At 37.4% G+C, this 15,585-nt stretch overlaps 1 protein-coding gene and 1 pseudogene across 1 annotated transcript; both read right to left on the reverse strand.

The window, feature by feature from the left end:
- Positions 1-1,634: 1,634 nt before the first annotated feature.
- On the reverse strand, positions 1,635-8,866 carry LOC139847564 (uncharacterized; annotated as a pseudogene).
- Positions 8,867-11,581: 2,715 nt separating this feature from the next.
- LOC139846835 (uncharacterized) lies at positions 11,582-13,306 on the reverse strand. Its single transcript, XM_071836368.1, has one exon. The coding sequence runs from the start codon at positions 13,304-13,306 to the stop codon at positions 11,582-11,584; it is 1,725 nt and encodes a 574-aa protein (XP_071692469.1).
- Between the last annotated feature and the right edge of the window lie 2,279 nt (positions 13,307-15,585).

Raw genomic sequence — 15,585 nt, forward strand, 5'->3', positions numbered from 1 at the left:
TTGTCACCGGAAACTGAGGAGGAGGTGGAGCATATGTAACATGTTCCATATGCTAGTGCTGTGGGTAGCATCATGTATGCCATGGTATGTACTAGACCGGATATTGCACACGAGGTAAGCGTGGTGAGTAGATATATGGATTGTCCAGGGAAAGCTCATTGGAAAGCGGTGCAATGGATTCTTCGGTACCTCATAGGGACAACTGATATTGGCTTAGTATTTGATAGCGGTGGTAATAGTAATGTTACCGGATACGTTGATTCAGACTATGCTGGTGATTTGGATCGGAGAAGGTCTCAGACCTGGTATGTTTTTACTCTCGGAAGATGTGCTATTAGTTGGAAAGCAACATTACAATCGACAGTTATTTTGTCCACAACTGAAGCAGAATACATGGCTATAACTGAGGGTGTGAAAGAAGCAAAGTGGCTGAGGGGTTTGGTTGGTGATCTGGGTTTGCAACAAGATACAACTGTGGTGCATTGTGATAGCCAGAGTGCCATACATTTGACTAAAAATCAAATGTATCATGAGAGAACCAAACACATTGATGTACGGTATCATTTTATTCGCGAAGTCATATCAAAAGGAGTTATAATTGTCAAGAATATAGGCACGAGAGATAATCCAGCAGATATGTTGACTAAGTCAGTTACTACAAACAAGTTCGAACATTGTTTGGACTTGGTTGGCGTTCGAAGAAAGTGATGAGCCCGGGAGGGCTGGCGGGAAGCGGCGATTGAAAACAGATAGCAAAGGAATGAAATGTTCGTCAAGGTGGAGATTTGTTGGACGGTGGTAAACTTAATGTGACTCAATTCCATTTTTACTTCTTGTGTTTACCTACCACACATTATTGGCCACATGTATTTGTGGTTGATATCTTGCAAGACATTTAAGCGTCAAAGAAAGAAGCTGGTCATTGTACCAATGAAGACTTTTATTTAAACATGTTTTAAATAAAAGGTAGGCATGCATGGAAAGTTCAATTGTTCTCACTTGCATGTTCGGACGAATTGATTTCATCTATAAATAGGAATGGCAGTAGCTTCATTTATGCATCCCATTCTTCACATCCTAAATCACATATCAAAACACATACTTGAAAGAGTTTACTAATAACTCTTGTGAGGAGTATTGTAGAAAATAGAGAGGGTATAGAATTGTTAAATAAAATTCTATACGAGTGAGTTACGAGGGAAGTGTTATAATCTAGTGAGTGGTCCAAATACTTTGTTAGTATTTTTCGGAGCCTAGATTAGAGTGATACATTGTAACCTCGGGTTTGCCATATTTGCTAGTAAAATCCATCTCTGCTTCCGCCCGTGGACTAGGCCTCACGCCGAACCACGTAAAATCTTGTGTCTTTATTTATTGCTTAATTGTTCTATTAATTTCCCGGGTCTTAAAAGTGCGCTAAATCACAACACATTATATATATAACTGATCTGGTAAATAATTTATACTGAACTCAAAATAATATTGCCTCAAATACCTTGAAAAAACTAGGATATAAACGATGAAGATAACCTAAATTCTTAAATATGAAACAAATGCATACTTTATTAATTTAAGTCAAGATCATAAACTGGTTCGTCAAGAAAATAAACAAGTAAACAAAAATTTAAATACTACGTTCACACTTTTGCTTCTTGGATCATTCGATTCATCACTTCACTAATCAAGCACCACAAGTTTCTCGTACTCCTTGCCGGAAATGGCAATCTCCATCACACCCTCAGGCGTTATATTTTCTATATCACCTTCCATGAATATCTTCAACGCTTTCTTTGAAAACCCGCTAACAAGTGCCACCCCTTTCTCTTTACTCGCCACCGGAGTTGCACGTGAGTCTCTCAGATTCCAAAACACAATCTCTGGCACCGAGTCACCATACCCTTTCTTCGTAAACTTCCTCTGTTGGACTAATTTGACTCAATTCCAATTTGGATTGTGAGTTAGGCCACCTAACACATCTAGATGGATCACATGGGTGGTTGTTGAAATATGCATTCAACACATGGGATTATTCAAGGTTGGCCATGAAATGTCTTGAATTCACACATGCATTCATATGGCTCATTTCAACTATAAAAGGAAATGCTTGGAACTTCATTTAGGCATCCCATTCTTCACATCTTAAATCCCATCTCAAGTTACATAACACTTGAAAGAGTCTATAACACTCTTGTGAGAAGCATTGTAGAAAATAGAGAGAGTATAGAATTGTTAAATAAAACTCTATACGAGTGAGTTACGAGGGAAGTGTAATAATCTAGTGAGTGGTCCAAATACTTTGTTAGTATTTTCGGAGCCTAGATTGAGTGATACATTGTAACCTCGGGTTTGCCATATTTGCTAGTAAAATCCATCTCTGCTTCCGCCCGTGGACTAGGCCTCACGCCGAACCACGTAAATCCTTGTGTCTTTATTTATTGCTCAATTGTTCTATTAATTTCTCGGGGTCTTGAAAGTGCGCTAAATCACAACAAACTGGTATCAGAGCTATAGCTGTGATTAAATATACAAGATGACGATAATAAGGTCCGACGTAGAGAAATTTAATGGCCAGAACGATTTTGGTCTTTGGCGAATGAAGATGCGGGCTCTACTGAGCCAACAAGGTTATTTGTTAGCTTTAAAAGGGAGAGAACATCTACCCGAAAAGTTGACAGATGAAGAGAAGGATGAACTTCTGGAAAAGGCACACGGCATGATTATTCTAAATCTTGCCGATTGTGTGCTTAGAGAAGTTGCGGCAGAAACCACACCGGCTGGACTTTGGAAACAGCTAGAAACTCTATATATGACTAAGAGTCTCACGAACAGGTTGTATATGAAACAACGGTTGTATACTCTTCGGATGAAAGAAGGTTCACTAAATGATCACATCGATGAGTTCAATAAAATAATTTTGGACTTGAATAATATTGGTGTGAAAATTGATGATGAAGATCAATCATTAATTTTCTTATGTTCCTTGCCAAAATCGTACGAGCATTTGGTTACAACTCTACTATATAGTAGAAAAACTATTTCCATGGAGGATGTCAAATCTACCTTGAACTCTAGCGAGTTAAGGAAGAAATCCTCGGCGGATTATCTGGAAGAGAGTGCAGAAGGTTTGGTGGCAAGAGGAAGACGTAACGATAGAGCATCAAGTAGTAACAACAAAGGTCGTTCTAGATCGAAACCAAGATCTAGAAAGATCAAGTGTTACAATTGTCACAAGGAAGGTCACATGCGTAGAGACTGTCCAGACTTAAAAGGAAAAAGAGAGACTTGGAATGCAGCGGGAGCCGATAAAGTTGCCGCGGTTGCAGAAAATGATTCTGATGGTGCAAATATTCTTAGTGTTACCGATGGCCTCTCAAGTAATGAGTGGATTCTTGACTCGGGTTGTTCTTATCATATGTGTCCTATTAGGGACTGGTTTACTACCTATCAACAAATAAATGGTGGTAAAGTCCTTATGGGAAACGATGTAGCTTGTAAGGTTGTTGCCATAGGAACGATCCAAATCAAGATGTATGATGGCACGGTGAGGACGTTGACAGATGTCAGGCATGTTCCAGAATTGAAGAAGAATCTTATTTCCTTGGGTTCGCTGGACTCCATCGGCTGCGAGTATCGAGCAAGTCTCTAGAGGTGCACTTGTCGTGATGAAAGGTGAAAGGTGTAACGGCCTTTACCTGTTAAAAGGTAGCACGGTTACTGGTGCGTATGGAGTTTCTTCATCGGCTAAAGATGTAGATACCACCAAGTTATGGCACATGCGCCTTGGGCACATGAGCGAGATAGGAATGATGGAGCTTAGTAAACGAGGTTTGCTGTGCGGTCAGAATATCGGAAAATTGGAATTCTGCGAGCATTGTGTATTCGGAAAACAGAGCCGAATAAAGTTTGGCACAGCCGTTCACAGGACAAAAGGTACTTTGGATTATATCCATTCAGATCTTTGGGGTCCATCTCCTGTTCCTTCAAAAGGTGGTGCGAGATACATGTTAACCTTTATTGATGACTATTCGAGAAGAGTATGGGTTTATATCCTTAAACGTAAGGATGAAGTCTTTGTCAATTTCAAGCAATGGAAGATGATGATAGAGAAGCAGACTGGAAAGTTCATTAAGCGCTTGAGAACTGACAATGGACTGGAATTCTGCAAAGGCGAATTCAATGAGTTCTGTAAGAACGAAGGCATTGTGAGACACCACACAGTGCGGTTTACACCACAACAGAATGGCGTTGCAGAACGGATGAATAGAACGCTCCTTGAGCGAGCGAGGTGTATGCTCTCAAATGCAAAATTACCAAATATATTTTGGGCTGAAGCTGTCAACACAGCTTGTTATTTGGTAAATCGGTCTCCATTAACGGCAATTGATTGTCAAACTCCTTTGGAGAAATGGTCAGGTTCCCCTGCAAGTTACAGTGATTTGAAGATATTTGGTTGTCCTGCTTATGCTCATGTGAAAGATGGTAAACTTGAGCCGAGGGCTAAGAGATGCATATTTCTAGGGTATGCAGATGGGGTGAAGGGTTATAGATTGTGGTGCCCTGATGGTAAATCATCCCGATTTCTCATCAGCAGGGATGTGACATTTGATGAGTCTGCTATGTTGAAAAAGACAGAGGAGGAACAAGTAGTTGCTGGAAAAGATCGTGAAGTTGAAGAGCAGGTGGAGCAAGAAATAGAAGTTTCACAAGGAGTAGTACAAGATACTCCTGTCGAGCCCGTTGTAGAAGATGTACATGACTCTGGTGTTGATCAAATGACACCAGAAGATCAGTCAGATGAACAACATGATCTACAGAATTATAATCTAGCAAGAGATAGAGAACGACGAGCAATAAAACCACCACAACGGTTCGGGCATGCAGATTTGGTAGCTTATGCCCTGAGTATGGCAGAAGATATAGAGGTCCAAGAACCTGCTACATATCGTGAAGCTATAAGTGGCCCAGAATCTGCAAAGTGGTCTGTAGCTATGAATGAAGAGATGGAGTCTCTTTATAACAATCATACGTGGGAGCTGGTGAAACCGCCAAAAGGTCAGAAGATTGTTGGATGCAAATGGATCTTCAAAAAGAAGGATGGAATTCCGGGTGTAGAAGATGAAAGGTTCAAAGCACGCCTTGTAGCAAAAGGCTTTACTCAGAGAGAGGGAGTTGACTTTAATGAAGTTTTCTTACCGGTCGTAAAGCATACATCTATTCGCGTGTTACTTGCCATAGTTGCTTTACTTGATATGGAGCTGCAGCAACTAGATGTCAAGACAGCATTCTTACATGGTGAGTTGGAGGAACGGATCTTTATGCACCAGCCAGAGGGATTTGTGGTCAAAGGAAAGGAAGATTATGCTTGTTTGCTGAAAAAGTCATTATATGGCTTGAAGTAATCACCTCGACAATGGTATAAGCGGTTTGACGTATTCATGACTAGTAAATGTTACTCGCGGAGTGATTATGATAGTTGTGTATATCACAAGAAGCTTCCAGATGGCTCGTACGTTTATTTGCTGTTATATGTGGATGATATGTTGATTGCTTCGAAAAACATGTCTGAGATCGATCAGTTAAAATCTCAACTCAAAAGTGAGTTTGAGATGAAAGATTTGGGTGCAGCTAAGAAGATATTGGGAATGGAGATTATCAGAGATAGACGTGAAGGAAAATTGTATTTGTCACAAAAGAAATATATTGAGAAGGTTCTTCAGCGTTTTGGGATGGATAACTCCAAACCGGTTAGTACTCCACTTGCTGCACATTTCAAACTTTCATCGGCGTTATCACCAGAAACTGAGGAGGAGGTAGAGCATATGTCACATGTTCCATATGCTAGTGCTGTGGGTAGCATCATGTATGCTATGGTATGTACTAGACCGGATATTGCACAGGCGGTAAGCGTGGTGAGTAGATATATGGATTGTCCAGGGAAAGCTCATTGGAAAGCAGTGCAATGGATTCTACGGTACCTCAGAGGGACAACAGATATTGGCTTAGTATTTGATAGCGGTGGTAATACTAATGTTACCGGATACGTTGATTCAGACTATGCTGGTGATTTGGATCAGAGAAGGTCTCAGACGGGGTATGTTTTTTACTCTCGGAAGATGTGCTATTAGTTGGAAAGCAACATTACAATCGACGGTTGCTTTGTCGACAACTGAAGCGGAATACATGGCTCTAACTGAGGGTGTGAAAGAAGCAAAGTGGCTGAGGGGTTTGGTTGGTGATCTGGGTTTGCAACAGGACGAAACTGTAGTGCATTGTGATAGCCAGAGTGCCATACATTTGACTAAAAACCAAGTGTATCATGAGAGAACCAAACACATTGATGTACGGTATCACTTTATTCGAGAAGTCATATCAAAAGGAGTTATAATTGTCAAGAAGATTTGCACGGCAGATAATCCGGCAGATATGTTGACTAAGCCCGTTACTACAAACAAGTTCGAACACTGTTTGGACTTGGTTGGCGTTCGAAGAAAGTGATGAGCCCGGGAGGGCTGACGGGAAGCGGAGATTGAGAAAAGATAGCAAAGGAATGGAATGTTCGTCAAGGTGGAGATTTGTTGGACTAATTTGACTCAATTTCAATTTGGATTGTGAGTTAGGCCACCTAACACATCTAGATGGATCACATGGGTGGTTGTTGAAATATGCATTCAACACATGGGATTATTCAAGGTTGGCCATGAAATGTCTTGAATTCACACATGCATTCATATGGCTCATTTCAACTATAAAAGGAAATGCTTGGAACTTCATTTAGGCATCCCATTCTTCACATCTTAAATCCCATCTCAAGTTACATAATACTTGAAAGAGTCTATAACACTCTTGTGAGAAGCATTGTAGAAAATAGAGAGAGTATAGAATTGTTAAATAAAATTCTATACGAGTGAGTTACGAGGGAAGTGTAATAATCTAGTGAGTGGTCCAAATACTTTGTTAGTATTTTCGGAGCCTAGATTGAGTGATACATTGTAACCTCGGGTTTGCCATATTTGCTAGTAAAATCCATCTCTGCTTCCGCCCGTGGACTAGGCCTCACGCCGAACCACGTAAATCCTCGTGTCTTTATTTATTGCTCAATTGTTCTATTAATTTCTCGGGGTCTTGAAAGTGCGCTAAATCACAACATCCTCTTTATCACTTAATAATCCGTCTCCCATGGTTTCAATGAAGCTTGATCAAACTCCATGTCACTAAACACAAACACTCTCTTTATCATATCCTTCTCACTCAGTTTCGCTTTAACCGCCACTTTAAGAATCAAATCAAACACCTTTTGAAAATTAGTGTTCCCTCCCCATTCCATGTATCTCACAAATTCAATCTTCGACCTCAAATCATCTCCTTGCACCATTTGCAAGGTCGGGTTTGCACTAAATGTAATCACCTTCCCTTTCCATGGCTCTTCGCTCAATTCAGAAACAAGTATTCCTAAAGCCACACAAACGTCCATCGGAAGACCACTCATGCTACCCGAAACGTCACAAATAGCTATACAATTGTTTAACTTCCCTTTCTTTATCATATCATCTACCATTCTCTTCCATTGAAGCTCTGCCACCTGTCCACCATCTCCATCGTCTAAACTCTTTATAATTTGGTGTGGAAGCAACGCACCGGCTGCAATTTTCGCCTTACCCGACTTCACGTTTTGTAAATACTCTTCAAATCTCGTTTTATCATGCTTCAAAAACTTCTCTTTGTAGAATTTCATTGCAACAGAAGCCACTCTATTGTAAGGAATCAACCCCCATTGGTTTTGTCCAATGTAAACTTCGGGCAACTCCAACGCCTTTCGCAGTGGTACCAAAATCTGTTTTCTTAACCGATCACGAACACGATAAGCGTAATGAGCTTCTTCCACGTCACTATATTCTATATACTCTTCACGTGGGAAGACTCTCTTCGCAATACTTTCACATAGTAAAGTCGATTTATCGAACGATGAATCAACCGAAGGACACCATTTAGCAGCAAGACTGATTTTCGTCAGCTTCCCCTGTTCCAAAAACTCAATATCGGCTCGCAAGAGCTCGGCAAAAAGATCCGAAATACGATCATGTAAGAATCTGTAATCCGGGTCACGAGTATACCGTTCAAAGGCTTTTTTAGCCATCGTGAGTCTCTTTTGTTTTCGGTTCATACTCGCCTTAGCCATCTCGAACTCCACTCTTTTATTCTCTACCATAATTCGTTGTTCTCTCGGCGCACTCTTCTTTAACTTTCGAACAGTAACAGAATCCCTACGTCGTCTACATCGTCCAGCAGATCGGTTTTCATGTTCCTGTTTCGCCTTTTGTCTTACATCGGGTCCTTCGAGAAGTCGATAGAGTATCTCTGGTAAGTCTTTAAAGTATCCGAAATCAGCCAACGAAGCCAGATTACAAGCTAGGGTTTTAGGGTGGTTTTTATGAAGCCATAAAGCGGTTGTGTAATACCCCTCTTTATCTGATTTCCCTGTGCCACGTACTCCACGAAGATTGCAGATTAATTTCAGTGTTTTTAAAGAATCATGTTTCCAGGATTCGACAAGGCGACGAGTGATGGTTTCTGTCGGAGAATTGGGGACAACATGGAAGAAGAAATCGAGACATGGGTTGCCGGTTGAGAGATAAGTAGCGGACATGTTTTCGGTGTAGCCCATGGGTGGATTTGGGTAGTTATTAATGGAGTTGAAGTTGGAAACCATGGCATCCATGAATGGGTTCGAAACAGGAGGTGGTGAGACGGTGTTTTTTTGGACGAAGCTGTGTATCTCTGGTGGTCCGACGAGGGATGTGATTTTAGGTGCCATTTGTGATTTGGGATGTTAAAATTGCTTGTGTTGATTTATGTTTTGCGACTGGTTGTTGAAATTGCTTGTGTTGATTTATGTTTTGCGACTGGTTTGTTTTTGTTTATATAGAGTTTAGTACGTATTTGGGGATCACGTATTACTTGGTGAATACGTTTGAATGTTTATTACGGAGAATTTATTAATTAAATTAAGTTAAATTAAATTAAATTAAATGACATTTATATTCTCGTTGTTGTCTACATATACGTAATGTTTTTATTTTATATTTTTATTTTATAGATAACATAATTATAATTACGGATTACGGATAGTTGTTATGTTGATGGTGTAAAAGGGGATAAGAACGGAAACAAATAACACGTATAAGTTATCAGAATATTTAATATTTACTCGCATGGTTATAGGGTCGAGCAACTTTTTGTCAATATAAGTAAACACGAATATATCAACAAAAATAGTTGACAAATTGCTTAAATTATCGGATTATCCATCTTTTTTAACAAATAATCAGAATACTTAATATTTACTGGAATAGTTTTACTGTAATAGTTATAGGGTCGAGCAACTTTTTGGCAATATAAGACCATTCCCAACCATGAAGACCATTCCCAACCATGACGCTGTCATGGACATTTCTTCGGCACCACACATACTTCCTTCCATAACACACCATTACCAACCATGACATACTTTCTCAATTTTTTATTATTATTATTATTATTATTATTATTATTATTATTAAAAGTACATTAGAGTTAAAAATAAATAATTTACAAATCAAATATATGAAATAATGATTAAAATTAAAAAGAAAAAAAAAAAACTACTCGTATAAAACTCTCAATTTTTAGAAACCATCAATTTGACAGTGAGTCCTATATAAATATAAAATATAAAATTAAATAAATTACAACTATCAAAGTCATCTTCAACCTCACCCCTTCTTCAACCTCACCCACTTTCTTTAACTTACATTTTTCATGATATTAATTTATAACAAAAAAAAGAAAAAAAAAATACACTAGAAATTCAAAATTGGAATTAAACATCATTAAATTGAAAAAAAAGCCACAAAACTTCGTCCTCGAATATGCTTAGGGATGACTTTTGTGAGGGCGATGGTGACGAGGGCGGTTGAGGGCGGCCGAGGGCGGCACCAATGCCATCGGCGCCCTCATGTGACATGAATGATGACATGGTGTATAACACACCGTTGGGATTGGTCTAAGTAAACACGAATATATCAACAAAAATAGCTGACAAATTGCTTAAATCCTTCTTTTTTCTCTTTTCATCACTTCCAATTTATAACTGCACAAATAGTCCTTAAAGACATTATTTATTCTCAATTACTCCGTACATTCTTAATTCTAACGAAAGTTAATCGTCCCGTTAAGTTTAACCCTAACCAGTTCAAACTTGCTTAGATGTTTTGTTTAGTATGCACCAATTACATTTTGATGTAATAAAATGTTCAACAGTATGCTGTTTTGTTTAAATATGTTCAACAAAACTGCGGCAACAGTATAGCTGTTCACACAAAACTGCAACTTGCAACACCTGCATTTAAAATATGTGCAATATGCAGCAGTTTCAACAAGTAATATGCAGCAATTGTATTGAAATATGATAACACAAAATTGAGTATGCAGCACCTGTTTTTATCTTCAGATTTATTGTGTTCAAGACAACACTTCAAAAAAACTGAATGACATACACAAAACTGCAATTTGCAGCAGCTATTTGTTTAGCATCTTCAATAAATTGTTTTGGCACACACAAAAATAGCAATCTAGTATTATAGTAATAGTAATATCTATACAAAACTTAAAAAAAATAAAAATAGATAAATTCATTTTCATTCCTTTCCATGCCAAAAGATCCATATTACATAAACACAACTGGATATTACTACATCTTTTGAGTACTATATTAATTAATGTTTCTTTACAAAATAACAAACTAACATCCGCTTCTAATCTTCATTTGCATATGTTGTTAACTGGTACGTTGATGTTAAAACATAGCATATGTTGAGTTGCTCTCTCACATGCATCCATTATTGTTTTAGTTTTTTATACAAATAAAAAGAGGGCATGAATTAAACTACAGACAAAACACAAACTTATGCAACTACTGATATATAAAATAACTATTACAATGTCAGGTCAGAAATAACCAGTCTCTCTTCTCAAGTGAGATAATGAAATTGCGTATGAATCATAGTAAACTTTTGATGCGATTAGCATACATAAGAAAGATACCATTTCCCCATTCCCTTCACATTTAATGTGTACATGTGGATCTCAATTAATCAATGAACTAAACTATCTCTTTACTACTTTACATGTTTATATTCATATAACCTTAAATTGGTGCATCTTTCGAATTTACAGCAATGGCCGGGGACAACCAAACTAAATCATTCTCAATTATATCTTCTTCTTTTATCTGGTTATGGTTGAAATGGTCTTTGTTTTTAACTTGTTGTCATGAGTGATTACTGTAGGTGAAAAGGGTTTATTGGATGATATTAGAATCGTGTAAAATCGATCTAAGAAAATGGTTGGTGTCATCAGTTTAATGGTAGCTTCAAACTTGCAATAAAACTAATTATAGTTACTAATCATTCAGGGTGATTTCACTACAAATCCTTAGATAAGTCTAATTTGCCAACACTTAAGCATCTTATAACTATGATCAACATTTAAAATGAACTCACAATGATATTTATGAAAAAAAAAAAAAAAAATGTATGCACATTCATTAATCGAGCACCACTAGTTTCTCGTACTCCTTTCCAGAAATGGCTCTCTCCATTACACCCTCAGGCGTCAAACTTTCTACATCACCTTTCATGAACAACTTCAAGGCGTTCTTTGAAAACCCGCTAACGAGTGCTACCCCTTTCTCTTTACTCGCCACAGGAGTCGCACTTGAATCTCTCAGATTCCAAAACACAATCTCAGGCACCGAGTCTCCGTACCCTTTCTCCGTAAACTTCCTCTTTATCACTTGATAATCCGTCTCCCATGGATTCTTTGAAGCTTGATCGAATTCCATGTCACTAAACACAAACACCCTCTTTATCATATCCTTTCCACTCAGTTTCGCATTAACCGCCACTTCAAGAATCAAATCAAACACCTTTTGAAAATCAGTGTTCATTTCCCAATGGAGCCTTTTAATGGATTGAATCTTTGACCTCAAATCATCTCCTTTGACCATCTGCAAAGTCGGGTTTGCACTAAAAGTAATCACCTTCCCTTTCCAAGGCTCTTCGCTTAATTCGGAAACAAGTACTCCTAAAGCCACACAAACCTCCATCGGAAGACCCCCATCCCAAGTCATACTACCCGAAACGTCACAAATAGCAATGCAGTTATTTAACTTCCCTTCCTTTAACATATCATCTACCATTCGCTTCCATTGAAGCTCTGCCACCTGTCCACCATTATAATCGTATAAACTCGATATGATTTGGTGCGGAAGCCGAGCACCCGACGCAATTTTGGCCTTACCCGACTTCACCTTTTGTAAATATTCTTCAAATCTTGTTTTATCATGCTTCAAAAACTGCTCTTTGTAGATTTCCATGGCGACCGAAGCCACTCTTTCATAAGGGATCAAGCCCCATTGGTTTTCTCCAGTGTAAATTTCCGGCAACTCCAATGCTTTTCGAAGTGGTACCAAGATTTGTTTTCTTAGCCGATCACGGACACGATAGGCGTAATGTGCTTCTTCTACGCCATCATATTCTGTGTATTCATCGCGTGGAAAGACTCTTTTTGCGATGCTTTCGCATAGTAAAGTTGATCTATCGAACATTGAATCAATCGACGGACACCATTTTGCAGCAAGACTGATTTTATTCGGCTTCCCGTTTACCAAAAACTCGATATCAGACCGCAATAGGTCGGCGAAAAGATCTGAAACACGGTCATGTAAGAATTTGTAATCCGGGTCACGATTATATTGTTCAAAGGCCTTTTTAGCCATTGCGATCCTCTTCTCTTCTTTATTCATACTCGCCTTTGCCATCTCAATCTCTACTCTTTTATTCTCTGCCATGATTTGTTTCTTCGACTTTTGATCAATCACATAACCCCTTAGCTTCCATTTTTCATGATCCTCTTTCTCCTTTTGTCTTACATCGGGTCCTTTGAGAAGTCGATAGAGTATCTCCGGAAAGTCTTTAAAGTATCCGAATTCGGCCAAGGAAGCCAGATTACAAGCTAGGGTTTTAGGGTGATTTTTATGAAGCCATAAAGCGGATGTGTAATACCCTTCTTTATCTGATTTCCCAGTGCCACGTACTCCACGAAGATTACAGATTAATTTCAGTGTTTTTAAAGAATCATGTTCCCATGATTCAGCCAGGTGACGAGTGATAGTTTGTGTCGGAGAATCGGGGACAACATGGAAGAAGAAATCGACACATGGGTTACCGGTTGATAGATAAGTAGGTGACATGTTTTCGGTGTAACCCATTGGTGGATTTGGGGAGTTTTTAATGGAGTTGAAGTTGGAAACCATGGCATCTATGAATGGGTTCGAAACTACGGTTGAAGGAGGTGGTGAGACGGTGAGTTTTTGGGTGAACCGGTGAATCTCTGGTGGTCCGATGAGCGATATGATTCTGCGAGCCATTTGTGATTTGGGATAAAGTTTTGCAACTGGTGTGGTGTGTTGTGTTTGTGTAGAGACTAAGAGGGTAGTACTTGGGGATCAAGTATTCCGTGGTGAACACATTTTAATTTTTCTTTTTTTAACTAATTAAATTAAATAATACTACGTAGTATATGAACCTAATCGCTTTTATATTAGAACTAGATTTGTTGTCATACGCAAAATGTTTTCTTTCTTTAAATAAATAGAAAGAAAAGAAGAAGAAGAAGAGAGTTGTTATGTGGCGGTTAAAAATGATGAGAAGTATGGTAAAATATAACACCTATAAAGTAGGTGAAATATTTACTCCATAATAGTTATCGGTTAAGCAATTGTGTTAATATTAAACACGAATAAGTCAACAATGATACTTTCATGATTTCATGATTTGTTGCATTATATACGGAGTATCGTCTTGTTTAATCGATCATCGGATGTTTCGTAATCTCGTTACAGCTTTAGATGGCACTAGGTATTTGGTTTTCTTTCAAATTTGAAACCTATATTATCCGCATATAATATAAAAAAAGTTAGAGGGTATCATATACTCTGTATGTATCATGCATAATATATATACTCCGTACTACTCGTATACATTTTTGGATGTGATTGTATATATCCTATTGGGATATTTGTTATTATTTTATTATTTAATTAATTGTACTATTGTGTTGGGGGATGATTCTAACACACTCTTTTTTGATCCTCACACACCTATTTTAACCTTTTACTCTTTTAATAATACTTCATTTCTTTAAATTGGTGTGTGAGGATCAAAAAAGTGTGTGTGAGAATCATCCCCTTATTGTGTTGTTATCATTATTATTAATTATATATTTTTTTTTTTGAAAAGCATTAATTATATTTAGTTATTTTATTATTATTATTATTATTATTATTATTACTGAGTACTAGTTAAAGACTCGCGATATCGCGGGTTTTATGAAATGATAATATTATAAGACAATTTTAACCATGATAACATAAATAAACAATATCATATTTCAAAAGTTCAAATGTAAAAAAATGATGTTCAAATTAAAGTAACGGACTAATAACAACTCAATAATCAAATACACGATGTCATATAGTTGTTATATATACATAAAATATATAGTTACAAAGTACATGCTTTAGAAAGTTCATTTTTAGTTGTATTTCCTTGTTAAGTTTTGTCACTTTGTGTTCCAATTTAGATAATCATGTCTACAAATTAACATACATATCAGTATGTTTAATACCGACGAATTCTCAGAATTAAGAAATTAAAATCCTAATGAAGATGTATTTAAATCGAGTGGTGTAATAAAAGCATCTCACAAATAGGTTTGAAATAATTTGTTTAAGAATATTTCAAGTAGCACTTCATTATCAGAAATAGTTCATGGTGACATTTCATGCGTATTTATAATTCCAGTGCAAATCAAGTTATATTCCAAACTCATTTGGGTTTACCAACAGTTTTAGAAACGTAAAGAATAAGCAACATCTTTGTTCTGATTTACCCACAGAAACACGAACATATCCCTTTAAGTCTTTGTTGATAGTGATTAATTATCACACCCACTACTGATCTTCTGGTAAATATCCAAATCGTCATTCATTATATCACGAATACAAAACAAAACATGAAGTATTTTTTTAGAATATAATGAAATACTACAACTTATAATAATAGTAGCACTAGTATTAGTATTGGTAAAGCTATTAAATCGTTTGTTTTTAAAACTAAATCTAAACTCTAACCCTAAACCCTAAGCGCTAAAATCTAAACCCTAAAATCCAAACCCTAACCTAAACCCTAAATCTAAACTCAAAACCCTAAACCTAAACCCTTTACCCTAAACCTAAACTCTAAACCCTAAATCTAAACCCTAACCCTAAGTCCTAAAATCTAAATCCTAAACCCTAACCTAAACCTTAAATCTAAAAACAAAACCCTAAACCTAAACTCTAAACCCTAAACCCTAAAATCTAAATCCTAAATCTAAACCCTAAACCCTATCCTAAACCCTAAATCTAAACTCAAAACACTAAACCTAAACTCTAAACCCTACACCCTAAACCCTAACCTAACCCCTAAAAACTCTAAACCCTTACCC

Source organism: Rutidosis leptorrhynchoides, chromosome 5 (genome assembly GCF_046630445.1).
Source record: "Rutidosis leptorrhynchoides isolate AG116_Rl617_1_P2 chromosome 5, CSIRO_AGI_Rlap_v1, whole genome shotgun sequence".
In the NCBI taxonomy this organism is placed as follows: Eukaryota; Viridiplantae; Streptophyta; class Magnoliopsida; order Asterales; family Asteraceae; genus Rutidosis; species Rutidosis leptorrhynchoides.

Coding starts and splice junctions, on each gene's coding strand:
- LOC139846835 (XM_071836368.1), bottom strand. CDS start 13,306: ATGGGTTACACCGAAAACATGTCACCTACTTATCTATCAACCGGTAAC.